General features: G+C 38.0%; 1 protein-coding gene across 1 annotated transcript in view; it reads right to left on the reverse strand.

Moving 5' to 3' along the window:
* Positions 1 to 11,476: 11,476 nt before the first annotated feature.
* Positions 11,477 to 26,076, reverse strand: part of Ctf4 (Chromosome transmission fidelity 4) — a 30,489-nt gene continuing 15,889 nt past the window's right edge. The window contains exons 8-16 of the mRNA XM_089651100.1: positions 25,421 to 25,600; positions 24,561 to 24,723; positions 22,301 to 22,427; positions 19,980 to 20,194; positions 19,207 to 19,305; positions 17,310 to 17,432; positions 16,300 to 16,599; positions 14,276 to 14,419; positions 11,477 to 12,088 (exon numbers count right to left, since the gene is read on the reverse strand). Of these exons, the coding sequence (XP_089507226.1) occupies positions 11,819 to 12,088; positions 14,276 to 14,419; positions 16,300 to 16,599; positions 17,310 to 17,432; positions 19,207 to 19,305; positions 19,980 to 20,194; positions 22,301 to 22,427; positions 24,561 to 24,723; positions 25,421 to 25,600 (1,621 nt within the window). The 3' untranslated portion in view covers positions 11,477 to 11,818. The remainder of the gene's footprint in view (positions 12,089 to 14,275; positions 14,420 to 16,299; positions 16,600 to 17,309; positions 17,433 to 19,206; positions 19,306 to 19,979; positions 20,195 to 22,300; positions 22,428 to 24,560; positions 24,724 to 25,420; positions 25,601 to 26,076) is intronic.

Raw genomic sequence — 26,076 nt, forward strand, 5'->3', positions numbered from 1 at the left:
TTCTAAAAACAATAAAAATAAAAATGTTATTTCCAAAACAATAAATATAAAACAAAAATATTTTAACAAATAATAAACATAATAGATACAACGTATATATTTTTTTAATAATAGCACTTATATCGGCAATTTTTCAAAACTTTGTTGGTTTGAGCCACATTTTTCAAAACTATTCACATGTCTTCCTGGTCGGATTCAGGTAAGGTATCTTCCACTGTGGATCCATGTGGCAGTTCCAAAAATTCATGCCTCATCCTCTCAGGAATAATACCTTTCTCGCAGAGACCTTTAAGATCCCGACATGATCTCCGATATTGGCAATTTAGCACTGTACAGTGTTGGTGGCAGCGATTGAAGTATCGCGGCACTTGATCGGGATCTGATTGCATTGTCCAGGTCTAAGAACTCAATCTTACTGTATCTTCCAGAATGCGACTATTACATATTGCTCAGTAAAATTTAACCTTCTGGCCAGTTCTCACAATTCGTATTTTTAAAGATAGTGTAGCTTCCCACATTTGCAGATTCGACCCTACAATAAAACAATTCATTGGCCTGGTATTTTTATAAAGATATTGTCTTGTTTGTGTATCATTTATGATTTAAGAATTAGTGACATTTTACTGCAAGCGGCGGCAGCTTTCAAATAGGGCTGTTCGCTTTATATTTTATGATCACCCTAGTTAAACCATTATGCCTAAAAATATTTGCCAATACCTTTCCCACCCCTGTCCCATAGTAATAAAAACCCCAAATAAAGTTTCATGTCCCTTAAAATAATCCCTTTAAAATATTTGTATTGTTTAAGTCACGTTTGTATCATTAAGAATAGTTTAGTGCATTTTATTTTATGTTAAGAATGTTGTTTGCCAACGAGCGGGTGGAACATCTTTATTTTGGTAAAATGTCCTTCAGAATTTAGTTTAAATACAGATACCTCCCAGAAAAAGGACAGTATTAGAGTGTTGCTATAACTGGTAGGTACAGACGTACCTACGCAGGAGCTAGTGTTGATATAACTGGTAGGTACATTCGTACCTACGCAGTCAGTCGTGAGATAATTACTAGGTTTATGTAAACCTAGGGAAAACTGAAGAATAGAGGAAACTAGACCTTTATTTCTTTCAGTTTAAGTTTTAGCAGAGGAAAATAAGATCCTCTGCAATTATATTGTGAATCAATAAATTTATATGTCAAGAAGAAGAAGTGTTTTCCTGCATTCCATCTGACGGCGTGTTCTCGTACCACGATAGCAGAAACATATGGTCCTTCGAGCCGCATCGGGAACAGCAGCATCATGGAAGCGGGACAACACTCAAAGACGTCATCTGTCTCCAGCAGCAAGGCGGGAACCAGCAGCAGCTGGATGGAGGCTCAAATAAAAGCTTCAGCAACCAAGGTGCACATCACGAGACAAAAGGCCCGCCTACTTACGGAGATGGCTGAAGCAAAGATGGCCGCGGAAGCAAAGGCTTCCGAAGCAAAGGCTTCCGAAGCAAAGATGACTGCAGCAATGTCAGTCTTGGAAGCAGAGGAGCAACATGCGGCGCTCGTTTTAGAAGCTGCATCAAGGACTTCGCAACGGACTCTCGAGGATAGAGTCAATGACTGGGTGGACCAGTCACATCACAGTTCATCATCAGAACTTGGAGATCACAATGAACAGCCTCTTCGAGTTCAAATGGAGCAGCAACAGGAACTGCTCCATGATGGGCGGTTATCACTACAACCGCCCACAAGAACTGCACAGCAACAGCCCTTGGCAGGGCAGACTCTCCCGTCGCAAATGGAACCTCGGGTAGAGCAGGCTCATCCGCTGCAATTGGAACAGCGGTTGGAGCAGCACAAGGGTGGGCGGTACGCATTACTCCCACCAAAAGGATCCTCAGAGCAGCAGCCCTTGGCAGGGCAGACTCTCCCATCGCAATTGGAGCCTCGGGCAGAGCAGACTCTTCCGCTGCACTTGGGACAGCGGTTGGAGCAGCAGCAGCAGGGCGGGCGGTACGAGCTACTCCCACCCAGAGGAACATCGGATCAGCAGCCCTCGGTAGGGCAATCTCTTCAGCTGCAGTCGACGCAGCCTCAGCAGCCAAGCAGTAGCTACTGGGAGCTGCCTACGTCAGAGCAGCCATTCAACTTAGCAGAGCAACGCGACGGGCAACAGTGGCCAGAGTCACAGGGCCGATTCCAGGGACCAACACCTGCTATAACTGAAGACCGTCTCGCGGAATCAATTGGTAAGGCAATGTCTTTATATAATGCCAGGCCCAAAGTCAATGATCTTCCCACATTTAACGGCAATCCAATTGAATGGATTGCGTTCAAATCAATATACCATCATACCACAGACTTCTTAAAAGTATCTGACAGCGAAAATTTATATAGATTACAAAAAGCGTTAAAAGGAGAGGCGCGTGACGCGGTTTCTTCCCTTCTATTATCTCCTTGCAATGTCAAGGAAATAATAAATACGTTAGAAAATATTTTTGGCAACACGGATCACATCATACAAAAAACTATTGGTGAGATCCGAAATTTAAGTAAATTAGATGAGAATACCAGTTCAGACGCCATAATTCGATTTTCTTGTAAAGTAAAAAATTTAATTTCTATGTTAAAATCATTTAAAAATATCGGACATTTGCACAATCCAGATTTGTTATCGACATTAATCGGTAAACTACCTAGTACACTACGAACGTTGTGGCTTACAGACAAAGATAGGCGGAACACAACACAGCCAATACTCTGCTATTTATCACTTTGGCTGGAAGAAATCGTAATTAATTCACGTGACTCAGGAATAAGTTTTAATTCTAAAATCAGTAACGAAACTAAATTCGCTTCCAATAACCATTTCAAGCAGTATAGTAATAATTATCATCCACGGCAAGCTAATCAACATCAAAATAAACAAAATTTTAATAGGCCTTATGCATCCAAAAATAATCATTTCGAACGTCCGTACGATACGTCAAAAAAATTCCTTTATCACACCACTAATAATGGAAAACCACCGTGCTGTGTTTGCAAAGGAGAACACCAGATTTGGCAATGTGAGAAATTTAAAAATGTCCCAATAACGCAAAGATGGGAAATTGCTAAATATAATAATGTTTGTTACAAGTGCTTAGGGTACGGACATTCCCGTTTTAGTTGTAAAGTAAATTTAAAATCACCAAACAAAAAATTTCATGATTTATTGGTTAATCACAATCGGATGGAAACCGATGAAGTTGTCACAAACACGTGGGAAAGTAATCAAGTACTTTTAAAAATTATTCCGATTACGGTATACGGGCCACTCGGAAGCCGAGATATTCATGCGCTGTTAGACGATGGGTCAACCGTCACATTGTTAGACCAAGAAGTAGCCAAACAAATCGGTTTGTCTGGACCAGTTAGTGACCTCTCATTGCATGGAGTCAATGAAATGAGCTCCAACAACGCGGATTCTATGTCAATAAATGTAACAATAAAAGGTAAAAACGAAGTAGAATCGTACATAGCTAGTGCTCGAACCGTTCGGGATTTAAAGATACCAGCTCAAATGGGGCTATCTAATTCTTACATTTCGAGTAATAAACAGTTAAAGAACGCTCCTCGCTTTGAAAAGAATGTAAAACCCCAAATGTTAATTGGGCAAAACAACTGGGAATTAATTATTTCCAGAAAAATAGTTCAGGGAGATAAAAATAAAGTATCATTATCTTATACAAAGCTTGGTTGGGTCGCGCTCGGGCATATTTCAAAGAAAACCGAAAATAGTGTAGAATTCAATTTTCATGTTCGGGAAAACGAAAATAGCGAATTGCATGAAATTATCAAAGAGAGTTTTAGGATAGACGAGATGGGAGTAGTGAGCCCGAAAATATGCAAAGATGATAAACGTGCATATTCCCTGTTAGAAAGTACCACAAAACGCGCTAGTCAGGGGTGTCATTGGGAGACGGGTTTGCTGTGGAAGGAAGAAGAGAGATATTTTCCTGATAGTCTTCAGGTTGCGGAAAATAGATTAAAAACTTTAGAAAAGAGAATGGATAAAGACCCTGAATTTTCGGAAGCCTACTGCAACAAAATACAACATTATTTAGATAAAGGATATGCAAAAAAATTCAATTTCAGTGGTAGGTATCCGGATAGCTCGGATAAATTTTATTTACCACATTTTGCTGTTTACAACCCAAATAAGCCAGGAAAGCTTAGGGTTGTATTTGATGCGGCGGCAAAATCAAAGGGAATTTCTTTGAATGATAGGCTTTTAACCGGGCCCGATCTATATAATTCTCTGCTAGGAATGCTTTTTAAATTTAGGCAAAATAAAATTGCATTCACCGCCGATATCCAAGAAATGTTTTTACAAATTAAAATTATTGATGAAGATACACCGTTTCAGTTGTTTTTATGGAGAGGAAAAGATCGTAAGGTAGCCCCGTCTGTATACGCTATGAATTCAATGATTTTTGGCGCAAAATCATCACCTTGTTCGGCGCAATTCGTAAAAAAATAAAAACGCGGATCAATTTTTATCTCAGTATCCCCAGGCCGTCGAAGCAATAAAAACAAAACATTACATGGACGACTATTTAGATAGTGTAAATTCAGTAGAAAGTGCGAAGAAATTAATACAAGATATTACATACATACATGCTCAAGGCGGGTTTAATATCACCGGCTGGGCAAGTAACGCGCCAGAGGCGCTAGAAAACATTCCCGTAGCCCACAGGTCGAATAATGTTGTTTGTTTCGAACAAGGTGAGGAAAACATACAGAGAACATTAGGTTTGCAATGGGATCCAAATTCAGACACATTGTCATTCGATCTAAGCTTCAAAAAAATTCCCGGGGATATTATTTCTGGGAAGCAAAGACCCACGAAAAGGCAGATGTTGAAAGTCATTATGACAATATTCGATCCGCCCGGGTTTTTAGCACCCCTGACAGTTCGGTCTAAAATACTACTGCAAAATGTATGGAGGTCGGGTACTGACTGGGATAATAAATTGAATGATCGTAATTTTAATGAATGGCTTCAGTGGTTGGAAGCCTTAAGGTCAATAAGTAAAGTTAAAATTCCTAGGTATTACGAGATTTTATGCGATGGTGAAAACGCCGTAGACAGACAACTTCATATTTTCTGTGATGCGAGCGAAAAGGCAATGTGTTGTGTAGCTTATAGTCGTGTTCAAAATGCTAATGGTCAGGTCTTCGTAAATTTTATTGCTAGCAAAACCCGCGTAGCCCCAATCAAGCCGATGTCAATTCCGCGCTTAGAATTGCAAGCAGCCCTTTTAGGTAGTAGATTATATAAATGTATAATCGGTGAACACACGCTCACCTTTAACTCGAAACATTTTTGGACAGATTCAAAAACCGTAATGTGCTGGTTAAAATCTGATTCAAGAAATTTTAAGCATTTTGTTGCGCATAGGTTAGGTGAGTTGGATGAAACAGTTGGTTCAGAATGCTGGCGGTGGCTTCCAACTAAAGATAATATAGCAGATGAGGCTACCAGAGATACTAGAATGACAGATTTAGGATTAGAGGGGCGATGGTTTTCTGGTCCCGAATTCCTAAAATCACCTCCAGAAGTATGGCCGCAAGAGAATTTGGCTAAACAGTGTGATAGCATAAACAAAGAACTATTAGAGTTAAAACCATCGGCTATCTTACTCACCACATCGGCGGCATGTTTCATAGACTTAAATAAATTTTCCAAATATTCAAGATTATTAAGAGCTACAGCGTACGTTTTTAAATTCATCAACAAATGTAGAGGCAAACAAGCAGAAAATAATTCTCTTACTGCTGATGACTTAACTTCAGCAGAACATTTTCTAATAAAAGAGTCTCAGAAAAGAACGTTTCATAGAGAAATTATAATTTTATCCAAAAACGAAAGATTGCCAAAAGATAGTAGATTAAGACAATTAAGTGCGTATTTAGATGTAAATGGAATAATACGCATACAGGGTAGAATTGCGGCGATTGAAGACGTACAATTAAGTACAGTCTTCCCGATAATTGTCGACAATAAAGATAAGTTAGCTCAATTATTAATTACACAGTTTCACGAGATGTCTAGCCACGGTGGAGTTGAACACGTCTTAAATGCAATAAGACAAAAGTATTGGATACTTAATGCCCGTCAGTCTATTAGAAAAATTAAATATATATGTCAAACTTGCAAAAATAAGAGAGCCCAACCACAGGCACCTCTAATGGGATGTTTACCTATGGAAAGGTTACAACATCATATACGTCCTTTTACACACACAGGCATGGATTACTTTGGTCCCATGAAAGTAACAATAGGGCGCAGAAATGAAAAACGGTACGGTGTTTTGTTTACATGTTTATCAACAAGAGCCGTGCATATTGAAATCGCGGATTCCCTGACTACGGATTCCGCCATACTAGCAATCAGACGTTTTATTGCTAGGCGCGGTTACCCGCTAACAATTTGGAGTGATAATGGAACAAACCTTAGAGGTGCTGATAAGGTATTATCAGAATCATTATCATCTCTAAACCAGGACAAATTAAATAACGAAATTTCGGCAAGGAAAATAAATTGGAAATTTAATCCGCCAGGATCTCCTCACCACGGAGGCTCCTGGGAAAGTCTAATAAAATCAATTAAAACTACGTTTTACGCCATATTACGCGAGCAAGCACCACGCCCGGACACTTTGCACACATTGCTGTTAGAAGCAGAAAATATAGTTAATAGTAGACCACTCACACACGTTTCTCTCGATAGCAAGGATTTTGAAAGTCTAACACCAAATCATTTCCTGTTAGGTTATAAATATGACACCCCAATCGTAGGGGTCTTTGATCACGGCGATTTATGCCTAAAAAAGCAATGGCGTATTGCACAATTTTTTGCCGACCAATTTTGGTCACGATGGGTAAGAGAATATTTACCTACACTGGTAAAACGTTCTAAATGGCATGACGTGATACCACCTATAAAGGTAGGCGACGTAGTTATCCTGTGTGACAACACGTTGCCCCGGAATACCTGGCCAAAGGGTATGGTAGTAAAAGTATACCCCGGAGCCGATGGACAAGTTCGCGTTGTAGATATTCAAACAAATCACGGTACGTTTCGCAGACCGGCTACTAAAGTAGCAGTATTGAAGATACAACCATCGCATTCTTTTTATCCGCTAGGTGAAATGAATTCACGGGGGGAGGTGAATGCGAAATTACCTACTACAACCATTTAGTCATAAGATATACATTTTTACGGGATTTCTAGTTTTAAGACATTACCTACTACACGATATTTAGTCATAAGATATACATTTTACGGGATTTCTAGTTTTAAGACATTACCTACTACACGATTTTTAGTCATAAGATTTACATATTCCACGGAATTTTTAGTTTTAAGAGTAGCATAAATATTTTTATTTTAGTAATTTTAATAAATTTAACTGGTAATTTTTGTAGACAAGCAGTAGGTACCTAATAAAGATAACAGTCGCATTCTTTGCCTATTTTGTGAAGTATCTTCACGGGAGGAGGTATGTATCTTCCAGAATGTGACTATTACATATTGCTCAGTAAAATTTAACCTTCTGGCCAGTTCTCACAATTCGTATTTTTAAAGATAGTGTAGCTTCCCACATTTGCAGATTCGACCCTACAATAAAACAATTCATTGGCCTGGTATTTTTATAAAGATATTGTCTTGTTTGTGTATCATTTATGATTTAAGAATTAGTGACATTTTACTGCAAGCGGCGGCAGCTTTCAAATAGGGCTGTTCGCTTTATATTTTATGATCACCCTAGTTAAACCATTATGCCTAAACATATTTGCCAATACCTTTCCCACCCCTGTCCCATAGTAATAAAAACCCCAAATAAAGTTTCATGTCCCTTAAAATAATCCCTTTAAAATATTTGTATTGTTTAAGTCACGTTTGTATCATTAAGAATAGTTTAGTGCATTTTATTTTATGTTAAGAATGTTGTTTGCCAACGAGCGGGTGGAACATCTTTATTTTGGTAAAATGTCCTTCAGAATTTAGTTTAAATACAGATACCTCCCAGAAAAAGGACAGTATTAGAGTGTTGCTATAACTGGTAGGTACAGACGTACCTACGCAGGAGCTAGTGTTGATATAACTGGTAGGTACATACGTACCTACGCAGTCAGTCGTGAGATAATTACTAGGTTTATGTAAACCTAGGGAAAACTGAAGAATAGAGGAAACTAGACCTTTATTTCTTTCAGTTTAAGTTTTAGCAGAGGAAAATAAGATCCTCTGCAATTATATTGTGAATCAATAAATTTATATGTCAAGAAGAAGAAGTGTTTTCCTGCATTCCATCTGACGGCGTGTTCTCGTACCACGATAGCAGAAACACTTACTCTCATTGAAAAAGCCGTACATTACTTCAATATTTGACGAGTTGTTTTTAAATGAGGCCTGTCGTAACTCTCCAAATTTAATTTTAAATTTTGAAGGAATGTAAGCAGCAGCAAAGGATTTCCAGTCCCGGAATTCGGCATGTGACACAACAATGATTTGATAATTTTTAGGCTGTGTCCTAGCATTGGAAATTATGGTGGGCCATTCTGATGGAGCCCAAATCACCCTGCGCCTGATGAAAGTTTCAATTGTCGCATGCATGGAATCGACCGGCATCATGGTGTGACCTGGTAACAGAAAATGTATTTCTAATAATAATAATAACATAACATTTATATAGCGCAGTTTTGTGTTGTTTCACTTCAAGTGCGCTTCTAAAGATTCAATGAAAGTTGCATTTTTCATGAAATAAGAGAGCATAGCTAACATTGCTCGGTTCTTATTTTGACCAGCGTAGCTATCACAGTACAATAAAATCTTGGATTTCTTCCTCGGTTTTTCAATCATTTTCAAATATTTGTACATTATTGTGCAGATTTCATTACAGCCACGCTTGCCATCAGTTTCACCCCATAGAAAGCAATATCCATTCTTCGTTCCACTTTCGTAGATACTCTCATTATAGTATGCGTATTTTCGACTATAATACAAATTTACGCTTTCTCCATGGGGAGTGGTTAGCACTTTCTCGAGGTCAAAACTTGCGCACAAAATATCATTATCATTTTTGCTTTTAGCCTGACCATTAATGAAGATCTCTTTGCATTTTTCCTTTTCGCTGAGGTGACTTTTGTAAATATCCATTTCAGTTTGCTGAAGCTTCTCGTCACCGGACAAATTTTTCACTTTCTCACATAAAGAACACTTGTCCTTTTTAGGTAAATGAAAACCCAAGTTGAAATTCGTATTAAATATTTTTCTAAAAATATTCAGATTCACAATGTTACTATGCCCAGATTCATCTAATGAATTAACATTTTCAATTATGATTTAAGATTTTCACTGCCAAAAGTATTTTTGCTATTTGTTTTTGGGGTGTTATGCTTGTTACGCTAACTCCTTGTTTAGCCAACGTTTCGGACAGCATTGCAGTGTCCATCATCAGGGCAGATGTGTTATTAGAGGTTGTGGTGAAATGTGAGCTTCTGTATGAGGATGTGATACCGTGTTGCCAGCTCCAACCCTCTGAGCTAACATTAACGTATATAATTTTTTTTTTAAGTGGTTTTCTTCGTTTAGCTCTGGTGTAACCGCCAATTACCGGATACCAAGAGCTATTAAGCTTAGCTCCATCGTCTCTATTAATGTTTACGGGACTGACACGTTCGCACTGGTCATCCGATGGACGCTAACTGACAAAACTGGAACATTCTCTACCGTTCGGCGTAAGAACGTAACCGACCATATTGTCGCTTACGCTATCAAATGACGTCGGTTGCGCTGTTTTGCTCGCCCACAAGATTTGTAAGGAAGTTCATACGCTAAAAGGCACAGGTACCAAAAAAGCGTCAGGCGTATAAGATAGAACTGTTATATTTTTGTCGCATAAGTATTAGGTAACATTGAACGGCTTTCGTTAAAAATCTTAATTTGACAAAAAACGTCGCTTACGCTGTTCTGCCGATTATGGCTCGATATATATACAAGATAATGTTTTGGAGAAGTAAAATAGACTTTTGAATTAGCCGCGCGAAATTATTTTATGTTCCTTTTCATCTCAGTGTGATAGAAATTATTTAATTATTTAAATTTTTAGTGATTCTACACGATGGTAGAAGTAAAAAAGAAAAATGACGTTTTTCCAAAATTCCAACTGCTTTTTCACAAACAAAAATATTTTTCAATACAATTATAATAAACAATTCAACTTATTTACCTGAAAACTAACTTCAAATGTTGAAATTTCGAAAAAAGTCTATCTTAAAAAGTCTAAAAAGTTATCTTTTTTACTTGTATAATCACCTCCAGAAGTTAGTGCACTTTACCACCGGACACCCTGTATATATAATCTTCTTCTTCTTCAATGGCGCTACAGCCCATTTCGAGCCTTGGCCTCCTTTAACATGAGCCTCCACCGCCCTCTGTCCTCGGCCGTCGTCTTCCAATCTGCAACATGGAGTAGTCCTCTGGCATCTTTCCTGACATCGTCCTCCCATCTCAGCCTAGGTCTGCCCGCCTTTCGTTTGCCTCCCGGGTGTCCTGTTAAAACCTTCTTTGGTACACGTGTGCTTGGCATTCGGTGCACATGTCCGGCCCATCTTAGTCTTTGGAGCTGTAAATGAGTAGAAAGTCTGGGAGCTTGGTAGATGTCATATAGCTCCTTATTGTGGCGGATTCTCCATGCCTCTCCCTCTCGCACCGCTCCTAAGATTCTTCGAAGTACCTTTCTTTCGAAGGTGTCCAGCCGTTCCGCAGACTTTGCTGTCAGTGTTCCCGCCTCACATCCATAGGCCAAGACCGTTCTAATAATTGTTTTGTACAGGGTACCCTGTATATATAATATATGGGATAAATTGGACCCTTTCAAAATTTCAGTCTTCAAGCGTCCGAAAAACAAAAGTTCCTGCGTGGGAATCTTGTATTTGGATTTCACTGTATTACAAAAAGCTTCATATTTTGTGCTATAATTTGGACAGTCACAATTCACACATTTTATCGTCGTTCTGAAAATACATGCATCAGGTATAATATTATTTTAATTTTCGCCCATTTAATATTGAGTCTTCAAATTAATTCTTAGTTTGAATTTCAACAGATGGCTGGATACAGCACGGAGTTCAAAAAGGAATCTCTGGAGAAGTTTTCCTATCCTCACGGATCCGAGTGGCAGAGGATGTTCGAAGGAGTCTTCCCTCGCCCGGCTAACGCCCGATCTGACTATTAAACATGATGACCTATTTTTACCTGGGAGTAAATAATATGTACTTATTTTGTAGCATTATTGACCATTTAAAATTGAATGAATAGAATATATTATTACTTGTGAACTAGATTTTTATTTAACTTAAAGGTGGTGGAATGGTATCAAACCATTATTAAATAAATGTCTTTAAATAAAATTATTGTTTTTAAATTTTTTATTGTTAAAAATCCTACTAGATAAGGTACATATTTCGTAATATTATTTACATTGTTAAATTAAGAATTGTTGCATGCGAATTTATTGAAAATATTGTCTGTATATAAAAACATCAATTTGTATTATTGGAAAATGACAGTGAAAGGAACCACCATTTTGATACTACAGCAGAACCGTGAATCACGGGATAGTCTGAATTCTTGAAAAATCCGTTCCAATTTTTAAAAGAATTAATGCAAAGCACAGACAACCGAAATTAGTATGTTTGATAATAAATATTGTTAATAATTTTCATTTCAGTCTTCAAGGGGCTGAATGTTGTTTTTATCCTAAAATTATCCCAAATGTTATTATGCTCGCTTGTGAAATGCAAATGCGCTTAATTTAGACTGTTTGGGTGCCACTTTGACGGTTTCCGCAGGCTCGTCCTCTTTGGTGGGCGACAGCTTCCTCTTGGGTGTGGCATCGGCTGCCCGCTGCTGAAGCTGCTGCGCCTTGAAGGTCTTCATGGCCAGCTTGGCCAACTCCTCGGCAGTCAGCTCGCTGTTCTCCGCTTGCAGGTTCTCCTTGCAGCGCGTGTACCACTGCATGAAAGTCTCGGACGGCAGGACATTGCTGGCCTAAAAGACAAGACACAAGTAATTTTATTATAAGCTAAAAATGGCCGAAATAGAAATGCTGTGCAATAAAAATGCACTAAAAGCAAAAACATGTACATAATATACTTTTAAAAGGTTTAAATTATTTAAGTACAAACAAAATCTGGAGTTAGCAACGCTAGTAAACTGCTAGACTTCATCAAAGAGGCAACAGTATTGCAAGTGCCATAAAGTAAATACAGTAGAACCTCGTTAATTCGAAATCCAGCGGACATCAAAAATCAAATTTCGAATTAACGAATTCCCACGTAATTCGAAATTTTATGAAAAAAAAAAAAAAAAAAAACGTAGAAAATCGAGTTCCTCGGCCGCCCCTTTCAAATTCGGGTGGTATCTTTGGAGTAAACTCGTATTAATACCAATTATTACCAGCAGTTTTCGTCGCGATTGGCCTTTGGCGATCAGGTGAGAGACATGAAATAAAAGTCGGTCTTATAGGTCACAGTGTTTATTTGAGTCAGATAGCCGTGATGAGAGTGGACGTAGGACTGGTGTAGTAATCTCCGGTTGCTGGCTGTGATGGCTGGTCAAGCGCGGGTCAGTGAGTCGACGCCGGGAGCTGGTGACCGGGACTCGATGATGGTCAGACACTGTCGAAGAACGTGGGTCTTCAGGTACTCCAGTGCTGACTGGAAGGCCGAAGGTGCGGTGGACCTTGTAGGCGGTTGAGCGGGAGCTGCGTAGACCAGTGAGGATGCTGCGTGTCCTCGTGGTGGTCATGATACGTGGATGAAGTGCTGGTCAGAGACGCTGGAACCAGGGCGCTGTAATCCGTGTAGCGCTGGCCAGGGACGTGGCCAAGGCACTAAGATGATGTCCCGATGGAGTCCATGATTGTACGGGCGAAGCCGGGTGTATTGTCCTTAGCGGGGGGTGCGGGGCGCACCGGTTGTCACTCGCGAGATTTGTCCACTGACGGCAGATTGATGACTGACTGACTGCTCGCTGCGTCGGGCTTATTTATACTGTACGGCCGGCGGCAACAGTAGGTAGATGAATTGCAACTAAATCGGAGCCACTCGCTCAGTCTGGGTCTTTCGGGAAGTTTCAGTTGCACTGTGTTAACGCATAGGCGATAGGCTCGAACCTTCTGGCGAGTTGTCGTAATGTGCCAGACCGACTTGCGATCGTATTGTCGCGGGTAGGCGAGTAGATACTTGAAGCAGGTGGGTTGCTTTGTTTTGTTTACAATTTAACTGTCCGTAGTAACTCGCAAGTACGTACTAAGTAGATCGAGCTGCTTATTATTAACGAGTTAATCTGGATTCTTCTTGACGCTACAGGCCCTTCAAGTTCAGTTATTCTAAGCAAATTCATAAATATACCACACATTTCCGCGTAAATCAAATTTTCGCTGCCGATTAACGTCGCGGCCGGTCCTTTAAACTCGGATATTCGAAAAATACGATATATATTTATGTGTAAACCGAAATTTCGCGCCCGATTTCGGTAGCGGCCGATCCTTTTTCTGTTTTTGTGGAAATTTTCTGTGGATATTTTTTTGGCGAAAATTTTGAATTATGCGTTTTTTCGAATTATCGGAGTTCGAATTAACGGGGTTCTAAATATATATAAATCATCTACCCTTTGTTGAGTGGCGTAGATTACTTGTGTCAGATTGTTGACAGAGTTATTCTTTTTCTGGTTCATTCGACAATCTCCGGTGATATCGCATAATTATGCAGGAATAGTCTTTACAATATAGATACCCTTTTTTCCTATAAATTATTTTTTTATTTAAGTTTTGATATTATAGAAACTAGTGAATCAACATCTCATAGAAAAGCCGATACAAACACTTTTTTCAATCTGAGCATTCAGTTTTTTTTTTACTTTATCCACTTTTTCGGCAACTTAAGAGTTAAAAACTTTCGTAGCTGGGTCTACGATTTGATGATTTGATTCGTAGCTGGGTCTATGATTGACATTTTAAACGGTTTTATTAAACCCCTAGCAACAAACAATTGCAATCGACTCGATTTACTCAAAAATTAAGAAAAGGTTTACCACAAAAATGAGTTATGATTCATCAGTTTCCCGCTTTTTCTATGTGTATCCATATACAGTGTATATGTATCTGGAACTCTTTTACTAGAGAAGTAAAGTAAAAGTGAGAGCAATACCAAAATTCAATACATCGTAACTTACAGGTGTGATGGGGCTGGCCTTGGGAGTGCTCTCCTGGGTGACGAGCTGGCGGTCAGTGAGCAGGAAGGGGCGGCCTCGCTCCGAACTGTCGCCGTTGTCAGACGACTTGCGGAATGGATTCCTTGCCCCAAATGTTCTCAGAGGCTGGAATAATACATTATGTTGATTAAGCCTAATAGAAAAATTGCTCTAATGACAGAATGCATATATGTGTCATAATTCTGCATGCAATACAGCAAATGAGACATAAAACAAATTGTTCAGGAGATAGAAAAGAGCCACGAATCATAATATAATATGCGGTATTTTGCCACCTAGAAAGTGATGTTACATATTGTCCTAAAACACAAACACTTTAACAAATATTTCATTGCCTTTGGCAAAAGTCACCAACCTATTTGTTTTGAGATATCTAAATTTGAATGTTAGGTAAAGAAATAATTTTATTTCAATGCTTTAATTTTTTTCTATTATTATGTGGATAGAGAAAACTTTGAAATTTCCTTTACATATACTACCGTATTTTAAAGTGTATGTACATACATTGAACGGTCAGTTGCTGAGTTTAGGTCCCACCCAGGCGTCGCAGGTTCAATTCCTCTACTGTTCAAGTCCTCCATCACAACACAAGCAATATTTTCTGCTTGCTGTGGTGGTAGTAAGAGATTTTCAAATATTGTCAGGTTAATCGTAACCCGGGAATGTTAGTCTTCCATTTAAAAAAAATATATATTTTAGCTTTCAAATTTTCAATATCTCAAAAATTAGTATTGCTTGAACAGAGACGATTTGACATTCTGTGAATGAACACACTCCGAGAAAATGTGTGTTGTTTGAAAAATGTTATGAGAAATTGTCGCATTTCGTTTATTGAGGGGTTGGTTGTGTATATATACATATGTGTGTGAACATATTTCATGTTTGTGTGTGTATATATAAGGAGTTAAGTTAAAGTTATATAAGGTTAAGGTTTTCACGGGTGTAAGATGTAGAATAATTTTCTCAGTTTACACGCGTAACGTAGTCCTTAAAAGGACTTTTTAATTCCTGACGTTTCAGACAGATTTCACTGTCCATATTCAGAGGCCTTATGTCTTGTCTCAAACTGATCGTTTTCGCATGTCTGTTCGATCCAGAAATCAATCAATATTGATAAGCACTCACCGCCCTTGAGGTGATTTTGCACAAAAACGGCGCTATACAAATCATCCAAATATTATTATAAGGTGCTTATATATATGATACAAATCTACAGTTTTATTCTGAGGTTAGTGAAATTTTGCACACTTGACCTTCAAAACAAGAGGAAGGTCACTGACTATGCGCCCTTGAGGTGATTTTGCACAAAAACGGCGCTATACAAGTCATCTAATTTTTTTTTTTTTAAACTTCCGATTTTGTTGTCCGGGTTAAATCTTCCCCAAAGGAAAAACTTAACCCTTCCACTCACTTTTCCACAAATGATCATCTAGTCAATCAACACTATGTAAGTGCATTATATAAGCAAAATAAATACAAAACAATACAAGAACAACACGTCAACTCACCAGAGATCAAATGGGAATAAAAATTCACCGACTCCAGATATTTTCATATCAGAGGGTTCGGCTCGGTAGAACTTCTAACAGGGCCTATAAATCCTACTGATCCCTCAACATAAATATTTAAAAAATCTTTCGTTATCCTACATGTATTCAAAATGACCGACTTTTGCATCTTTATATATAAATTTTTTGATAGATCTAATACGCCTAAATTTTTAATGAGAGAGCTAGGTATAATGCCAGTAGCCGAAATAACGAATGGTAATATTTTTATAGTCTGAGAATGCCAAATTCTTTTTATTTCGTTTCCTAAATCTGTGTATTTTCTTATTTTTTCATTAACAGATTTTTGAAATAAATTATTATTATTATTATTATTATGTCTGATTTCTAAAAACTCTGTGTAAAGCTCGGGCAATGCCGGGGACTTCAGCTGGTACTTGATAATTCCTAAAATACACAAATAACAGTAATAATTACAGCTGGCTTCAGTGGAACAATTTCTTCCTTTCTTTTCCCATTATGCGGCAATATCAGGCTAGAATCCAGTTCCTGTGACTCTTCTTCCTCGGAGGGCAGCTGATGCTGCGTGGAAGTCTCCAGCTGCTGTATTTCCACGATGCTATTCTCCCAGTCGTTGGCAATGCTGGAGAGCTTATCGGCCAGGTGCAGTTTGCCGAGCCGGGAGGCGTATCGAGCCGCCGGGGCAATGGCCCTCCGCTCCTGCAGGACTTCTATCAGCTCCGAGGCCCGTTGCTCCACCTCGCTCCTGCACGCCAACTGCAAACATAAAGGAATATATTGTATTTCAATGTGAAATCCACAAAAATTAATTTGTAAAATTTTTTTTTTTTAATTCGGTGAAAGAAGCTATAACCACTCGGCTATCCGGACAAAGCGGTCATTGAAAAAATTATTTGGATTTGTTCTTGAAATACTGGGAAGACCCAAAACGCTTTGAGCACGCCTAATTACGGAGACAATCGAAATCCACAAAAACCCCATTAATATCAGGGGCTAAGCATAATAGTTCTTGGTATCAGGTATTTGATGGTTACACCATAACTAAATGCCGAAAACCACAATAATTTCCCTAATTATTATACTCAAGAGGATTATCTATTTTTAACGTGGTATCACTTCTTCATACATAAACCCACACTTCACCACAATCTACACATCTGTCCTGATGATGAACACTGTAACGCTGTCAAAAATGTTGGCTAAAGAAGGAAGAAGTGCAACATGGGATAATAACCCAAAAATAAATCACGATAAGACAAATGGCTGTTTCTGAGTGAAGTTTTGCGAGGACATCACTGTTGATAGTGTAAGACTTATGCACCGATACACACAATTTTTATGGTTTATCATTGGCCGTCTTTAAGGGTGCAACCTATAGAATGCACAAAGTTTTTCATTAAAATAATGATTATTAGATTATTAGATGCAGCATAAAATCAATTAGGTATTCAATTCTATGTAGTTACCGCAAACAGTTTGAGTGCAATCTCCAGTGTTGCATTTGATTCCTCCGTGGAACCCATAATTGCCATTCTTCGAAGTTGTTCTTCATACTGACTTTTTTCTGTGTCCATCTCGCAAAATGGAAGCTGAAAATGTAACACGATGAATGAATTAAAGTAGAAAATTATGAGTTCATTTATCGATAACTGTTTTCATAAAGATGACCCATCGGGAATGCTGGATCTGATTTTCCCACCATTTTTAATATAGTTGGCAATTCTAATGTTTGACATTTTGTCATCTGTAGTCATTGTAGTTATAAAACATGAATAGCTACACAAAAAAATGTATTGTTAAAAAATTACAATTATTACAATTTGCCAAAAGTTTTGCGGAGACCGTTTCGTAATGTGTGTGGAATTTTTGGTATCAATATTTCACATGAGTCTACGGAAGATTAATTAAAAAATTTCAGGAAATAGGTATGGTTATGGATGAACAGACTCCACCACATCTTCTTTCTGTGCAGTCAGCCGAAAACTTGCAGTCGTCAGTGAGGGCATCGATGAGAATCCACGAACATCAACATGTCATCATTTACAACAATTATTGAACATTAGCAGAACCAGTTTGCAAGGGAAAAAGTGTTTGAGAATTTAATTACAGGTTCAGGGTATGCCAGCACAGCCGCGGCTACCATTCAGTTTAGATCATTTTTCATAATAAATCTGTCTTTTTTATAAATTAATAAAAATTGCCCGGTTAAATCATAATTTATTGTTTCATTTTAAAGTAAAATACAGCATATCTGATGCGCCATCCTTTTTTATATACATGGGAAGACGTCTCGATCATAGACCCAATACATACAATATAATCATAACGATATTTTATGGACATGTAGTAGGTACTACAGCTATGTAATAACGAAAATATCCTTAACTGCATCTTATTGTACTGTGTATGTCTTAGTAAATAAATAAATAAAATAAATAACAATAAGTGAATTACTTCAAAGGTGTGCATTCTCTTTAACAGGTTGCGCAGGGCTCTGGAGTTAATGAATAGATTACCGAAATTGTAGATAATCTGTTCAATCTATTAAAGACCTTGGTGTCTCTCTTGACAGCAAGCTTTCTTTTCGGGAACATATAAATGTGATTGTTTCAAACTACTTGGCTTCATCACTAGAATCACTACTGACTTCAAAAAAATAAAAACCCTTATAACTCTTTACTGCTCCTTGATTCGCCCCCATCTTGAATATGCTTGTGTTATATGGTCTCCTTTTTATGCTATCCATATTCGTCATATTGAGTCTGTTCAACATCAGTTCCTAAAAGGGATAGCTAGGAGGCTAGGATTAGAAAGAGGCAATTACTCGTATTATGAAATTGAACAAATTCTAAACCTTTCTCTTTTAGAAGACCGTCGGAAAAAATCTGATCTCATTTGTTTCTTTAAAATTATCAACAATATTATTGACTCACCTACATTACTAGAACTCATCTCATTCAATATACCTTCTCGTAGACTCAAGTAAATAAAGAACTGCTCTTCCTCAATCAACACTCGACTAATTATGCTTATAATTCACCATTGTCCAGAATATGTAGAATGGTCAACTCACGTCAAGACCTTGATTTTTTTGGTATAAGTCAGAATGTTTTTTGTCGCTCACTATGCAATTGAGGATATTTTGTATCACTTTAGTTTTAGCAAAGTCTTGACTTGACTTGACACTTATATTTCATTTATATTTTCTTATGTTTTCCCTGTTTGTCTCTGCTTTTATATATATACCATCCTTTACTCTTGCATTGTACATTGTCCCAAATCTCGTGTCGCTTTGTAATATATTGGACGTAAGTCCGTTAATTAATTAATAAATAAATAAATATCTAATGAACACTGCCTAACCTTGAGAGGAAGTTGAGTGGCTGTTGGGCGAGGAGCTGTGAGAGGGAATGGAGACCCTCGACAGAGAACAGCTCGAACACATTCACTTTCTTCTGATACCTGGAATAATAAACAAACATTTAAGCCACATACATTTTGCGTGAGATAGTTGCCTTCTCAGATAATCCAGATATCCAACTGAATTGCAAATGAGAGCTGAAAAGAATGTAATACAGTAATATTCACATAGTGAATAACCTTTATAAAGTGCAATTTTTTGCCTTTTATACAATTGCTTAAGGTTTTAATGTGATATTGGGATGGCGGAATAATAGACGATAGACTGTAAAAATTGACTCGAGGAACTAAAATTACCAACATTAAAAGAAAGAAGAGAAAAAGTTGACTTGATCGAGACTTTCAAAATTTTATCTGGAGATTATATCAGTGGACACAAAAAAAACCTTCTGCATCCATTCTTAGGAAACACTTCCTTGTGAATAGAGTAGTAAAAGCATGGAATAAATTTCCACAAAATGTCGTTGATGCTACAAATATAAATCACAAGCTCAATCGGATTCTCATTTGGAGAGAAGAAAGGATTAACTAACTGTGCAATTAGTTATGAGCGTATCATGTCTAATAATAATTGATACAATGTATTACCTCGAATGACAGATATAATGAAGAGACACTGGACAACCTTGCACACTCTTAACATTGTCATTTCTCTTTAACGCTCTCTCTCTCTTATAGCTCTATCTCGTTACAGAAAGGACATCACGGAGACTCACCGATATGACGTAGAACGTATCGGACACTCCACGAGCGTGCGAAGTGGAATCGCACACGGGCAGCCAGAGGCGCGTGTGGTGCTGGTAGAGGCGCAGCAGGCCAGCGGCGTCCATCGTCACCGCCGTCCCGCGCTCTGTGCACCCTGCCCAGCGCAACGAGCATCCCGCTGACAGTGCTACCCGAACCCCCGAGCTGATCACGCGCGTGTTTGTGCCTGCGGGAAACAATTGTTAATGAAATTAAGAGTTACTCTTATTCTGTTATCACAAATGTGGAAATCAAAATATATATTCATCAGATGTGTTTTTCTTAACATTAACTCTACACAGGAATCATCTTTGGGGATGGAAGGATGTCTGATTACAAATTCTTCGAGCATATAACCAGCTGCCACTACAGACCATAGCAATAACTAATACGTATTCGTTCCACAAAAAGATCACTCATCCAGTTCGGAGCGACGGAACCGTGCGTCATTCCAGGCCGTGGCACAGAAAAGTAAAGTTCTTATTTAAATTTAACACTACCTAATCTGTCAACAACATTTCACTGAAATATTTATTCAATTCAACTATTGTACCTTCCTGTCACCTACCTCAGAACAGATTACATTTAGTGAGGTAGGTAAGGTAAAGCACACAAGTAACTTATTTAGCAAATTGATTACGGCACTTATATTATTTTTTTGTACGAAGCTGTAAAAATAATGCTACCTAACGTTTTAAGATTTTCGAAAATCAATTCTACAAAACTACTCATTCTTCGACTACGTTTTCTTCGACCATGTAATCCTTCGAACATCTCAATTCTTTGAATTTTAAATAACCAAATATAATAATATATTTTTATTTCATTTTTTTTTATGTACGAGACGGTTGATGTAAGGTTCCCGTGAGCACTTGGGCCATAGGCCCATTGTACTTTCTCCCATTTTACCTCATTCCTTTAACAGTAATCCGGTCCCTTTTATAAAGTTCACCAAGGATGTCATTGGATATGTGGCTATGTCTTCTGGTTCTACAATGTGTCTTCCCAGTTATGAGCCTTGTTCCCAACAGAGCGGGACATTGGCACCAAAGGTGAATTGGATTTTCTTCATCCTCTTCACATTTCCTGCATCTGTTGGTGTTTTCCACTCCCAACAACTGCATGTGTCTCCTGAGATAGCAGTGTCCCGTTAGTAGTCCTACCAGTTCCCTCAGTGAGTTTCTGTCCATATTGAGCAGTTGTCTGGTTTTCCTTGGGTCTGGTCCGTTTATGAGTAATTTGGATTGCCTCATTCCGGGTGCCCTTTTTCATTCCTCCCAGTGCCGGGATTTGACACACCTTTCAATGTGTATTTTTGTGTGGCAAGCCGAAAGTGATGCTTTGGTGCGTAGTTGCTAGTCTATCAGCCCGCTCATTGCACTCAATTCCTTTATATCCTGGTACCCAGATCAGGGTTATTTTATTGATGGTAGCAAGTTCTTCAAGAATGGTTTTGCATTTCATCACCAGTCTGGAGTCGCATCGGTTACTTTCCAGTGCCATTACGGCTGCCTGCCTATCAGATCATATGCTTTTATTCCTGTGTCCGATATGTATCCTCTCCTGTGGACAAGCTAAGACGGCCTCCATCTCAGCTTGAAATACAGTACAATGTGTTCCTAGAGGTATACTAAATTCCCTCTTGGAACCCTGTAAACAGACACCGGTCCCTGTCCCCTCCTCCATCTTGGACCCATCTGTGAACCAGATTAGTTCCTGTTTGTGGGTAGGGACTGGAACCGTGTCCCATTCCTCCCTTGTGGGGTACGTCACTCTAAACTGCTGTCGAAAGAAGTATTCACCTTGTTTGCCGCCCTGCCTCACTCCAGCTGTTGGACTAATCGCCCTCAGTCTTGTTCCGATCTCCGTGTGACTGTTTTTGGGCAACTCACCTCTCCATTGACATTTCCATTAAATTAATAGATATTTAGTTTGAATCTAGTGTGGTTTTTTTAAAGAGCCTTTGCATGCAAAATTTACGGAATTCGTACAGTTGCTATTCTAAGAATTGAGCATTTGTGAAATGTGCATTTCGAAAAACTGCCATTCGAAAAACATGTTCTTCGAACAATTGATTTCGGGAAATTTCGAAGAATTTACCTATAATCAAAAATAATAATCCAATTAAAAAAAAATATATATATATTACCTGCATTGAAACAAAAAACAGCCCTCGAAGATTAGAAAATCTGGAAACATTTAAGGGAGGCCCATGTTCAAAGTAGGATGACAAAATAGAAAACAAAACTTACCCATGCAGCCAATGGGGCCACCATTAATGTGAGTGATTTACCTTTGACTAAAAATGTGTCCATGGCAATTTGTTGATCCGACACTCCCGGGTCTGCGGCGTGGTACATGCAGTGGAGGGTGCCCCCCCTCCCCGTCAGGCAAACTGGGGTTCCCAGTAAACTGATAACCTACAAAAATAAGATTATTTATTTGGTTAGTTAAGATTACGTAAATTGTATTGAAATAGCAAGGTACTTCCAAACCTTGATTTAGCTTCTCCTTATCCTTCCCCTCCCCCACTAAGTACAATCACACAATATGTATTGCCTAAATTTGGGATGCCTTAGGAGTCAGATTTTATTAGCTAACCAATGATTCATTCAATTTACTTCACTTTCTATAATTTAAGATTTTAACAGTAAACGTAACATAACTCATTTTTCCCACCTTCACGCATCCAAGTTTCGGCCAAAAACAACAGACCTTTCTCTAGTGTTGTCCGGAATGAAGGTAGGTGTGAGCAGCGGTGCGATGTTGCAAGCCACTAACGAGCATTAATGAACTACTAATAAACCACGCCTTCTTTGTGCATGACAAGAGACATGCGTCTGTGCACCTTATTTTGCCTACAGCCTCAAACAGTCATCAAAAATTTTCATACCTCCACAGATCAAATAATTTCCAAACTTTCTTTCTTTTATATGTGTGGCAGGACAGCTTTAAGGCGATGCACTACGTCATGTAATATTTTAAATCGAGCCGTTATCAATAACACCTCTTACGTAGATGGCGATAAGGTTTAAATTCCCACTTTCCACAAATTCCAAATTTCCACACCATCCGCCTGTTTTGATTTATGCAAGAAAAAAACATGGCCAAAAAGTGCCTTTCATTTAATTTTGTAGATGTTCAGGAATAAATATTTAATTTTTTTCCGATCATTTTATAAATAACTTAATTTGCCACATTATTAAATAAAATCATAACCAAAAATGGTTTTATAAGTAGGAGATTTTGAACTTTAAAGCAGTTTTTTTATAGGCCTTATACATTATTTTTTTCTGGCCTATAAAAAGACTTATCTAAAAAATACTCGATTATTTCAAAGGCCAAGATGTATTCTACTCGCAGTATTTAATTAAAGCATCTGAAACATTTCTAGGCGACCAAATTTTCAAACCAAAAACACATGATTTTGCATTACTACGTAGTGCCTTAACCTCTCAGAAAAGAACTTTTATTTACTCTGTGTTCCTTTGCGAACTGTCAAAACGCGAAAATTTTTGTGTTATTCACGAGTTTTGTTAAAAGCTTCATAACTCACGTTTTGGGAAACGTAGCCTCATTCTAAAAAATGTTTTGGAAAGATTATGAAATTCACTATCGTATTGTTTTGTTATACGTAAATATTTGCGTTTCTAAATATACATTTTCTGAAAACGTCAAAAATATGTAAAAATCGCTGACCATTATTTCAAAGCTGTGAAAAATGTACTATTTTCTGAGTATCATAAAGAAATAACACTTTATATATTGAAGAAATATAATTAAAAACTATTAGTCACCTCAAAATATTAACCGTCCAAACTAAAATATTTTTAATAAATTATTTAAAAACGCAATAAATTATGAACGAACAAGATGACAAGTCCAATCGACTTAGATAATGCACCTCGAAATTCCATAGATATTCTTGAATGCAGACGCGTAGCGTTATTCATTATCAATACTCTGTTTTTTAAATCATGGCAATCCGTATACTAGTGATGGAAATAAATCGATTTTTGTAAAATCTCGCGCGTTTACGTGAAAAGACGTACTAATGTCTTGACCGCTATTATCATATTTACGTCTTTTGACGTTCTAATGTTCCGAGTGGTTAAGGGTGTTTTACGTGTATCCCATATGAAAAATCTTTGCTTTACACAATCGTTATTTTCATACAGATAGTTGCCAGTAGAGAAGACATAATATTATGGGACAGTACTAAATTGTCTAAAAGTGGCAACACCTTTAACATAATCATAGATAATATAAAAGCATCTGTCATTTGCCGCTGCGGACAACAAATCACCAAAAAGACATGCGAAATTCACAATACTGAACAGTAATACACGTTACGTTACGTTAAATATTGATAAAAATAACATCAGATAACAGATGTCAAAAAATAATGTGTCTCATTTTAAACTGTACGAAAATCGGCAAAAAAATAGATCAGTTTTTTCATCTCGAATTCATACGGAATCTGGACAAAAAATGCAATTTCTAAAAACACCCATAATTCTAGTTTAATAATGATGTGAATGTGTTGATATTACATGTATCTGAGTGCCGAGGGGTGTGTAGAGGCGCAGGAACCTGGCGGTGGTGGCGGCGGCCACCAGGCTGTCCGTGGCCGCCACGCACACCGCCTCCTCGAGGTCTGGCAGTGACACGCTCCACTCCTTGCTGCCGCCCACGAGGGTGATGCACACCAGCTTACTACACACATAAAGGTAAATAATAATAGATTGTAAGAAATGGTTGAATTTTGGAAAGTTTCCGAGGTATTTTAAATGTGCTGTGTATTGTTAACAGGGCATTTAAATACTGCCGCCAGTGTTTAGTTCGCTGATTTGCCGCCAGAGGCGTTATTCTCATCTCTGTCGGCCAAGCAGGGATCTACACTTCACGGTTGGTTCGCGGAACTGCCGGCAGAGGCGCTGCTGGTCTGAGGCGTCAGGCGGGAGGCAGGGAGCGACTCTCCCCACCGGTCATCCGCAGAACCAGCGAGCATTGCAAGCAAAAACAAACCAATAAAAACTTATTGATTGTAATATCATGGGGACAAGACTAATATTTTATCATAAATAAACTGCTAACGATATATATTTCTGATTTGTAAGTTGTCCTAATATCAAATATACCATTTTAGGAACTGGATAAAATAATTTTTCAATTGTTTTTAAAAAAAACATATGGAAAAATTTTGACTCGAAATGTCTATAATTTTGATATAATTCGATATTTAGAAAACACATCCTATTCTTCACGGAATTTGAAATTTTACAGTAAAATATTTAAAGGGGTTTCTCAGAGCTAGATGAATATTAATAAATGCATTAATAAATTATAATAATAATAAAATTATGTTAAAATATTTCTCATAAAGATTAACATCTTCTGGGTGAGCACTTACCCTGGAGCCTCGCAGGCTAGAACCAGCACCGTGCTGGACAGCGCAGCCAGCACGTGGTTAAGATGATTGTTGAGATGGATGCTGTGATGCGTGCTGGTGTCGTGGAACTCCACCTCGATGCTGCTCTCTGTTTCCGATGTGTGTGATCTCACCATGCCAATCTCATTCCAGCACATGTATCTGGAAGTAACAACGGAATTAAACTATACTCAATTTTTATGCATTAGTACAGTCTGTTCTACAATATGCCATTATCAGTTGGGGAGCAGCTTACAAAACTAGCCTGACCCCCATAGAAATTGTTCAAAAACTCATAATAAAAATAATACTAAAAAAACCTCCAGACTTCCCCACTGAACGCATATTCGAAGAATTCAAAGTTCCTACATTTAAAAACTTATTTATGAAAAATTCAATTATTCAAATTATAAAAGAAAAAGATAAATACTCATTCATAACTGAAAATCGAACCAGACTTAAATATATATTTGCATGCCCTAAACTACACACTTCTTTTGCCCAGCACCATTATATATAACCACCAAGGAATACATTTCTTTAACCTTTCCTCATCTGTGGTGTGTATTTACTACACATTGCTTCTAATATTTTTAATAACTCTATAAATATAATAAATTCTGGGTTCAGATTTTAGG

This window comes from Hesperophylax consimilis, chromosome 3 (assembly GCF_061612785.1).
Source record: "Hesperophylax consimilis isolate HC1 chromosome 3, BYU_Hcon_1.0, whole genome shotgun sequence".
NCBI lineage: Eukaryota > Metazoa > Arthropoda > Insecta > Trichoptera > Limnephilidae > Hesperophylax > Hesperophylax consimilis.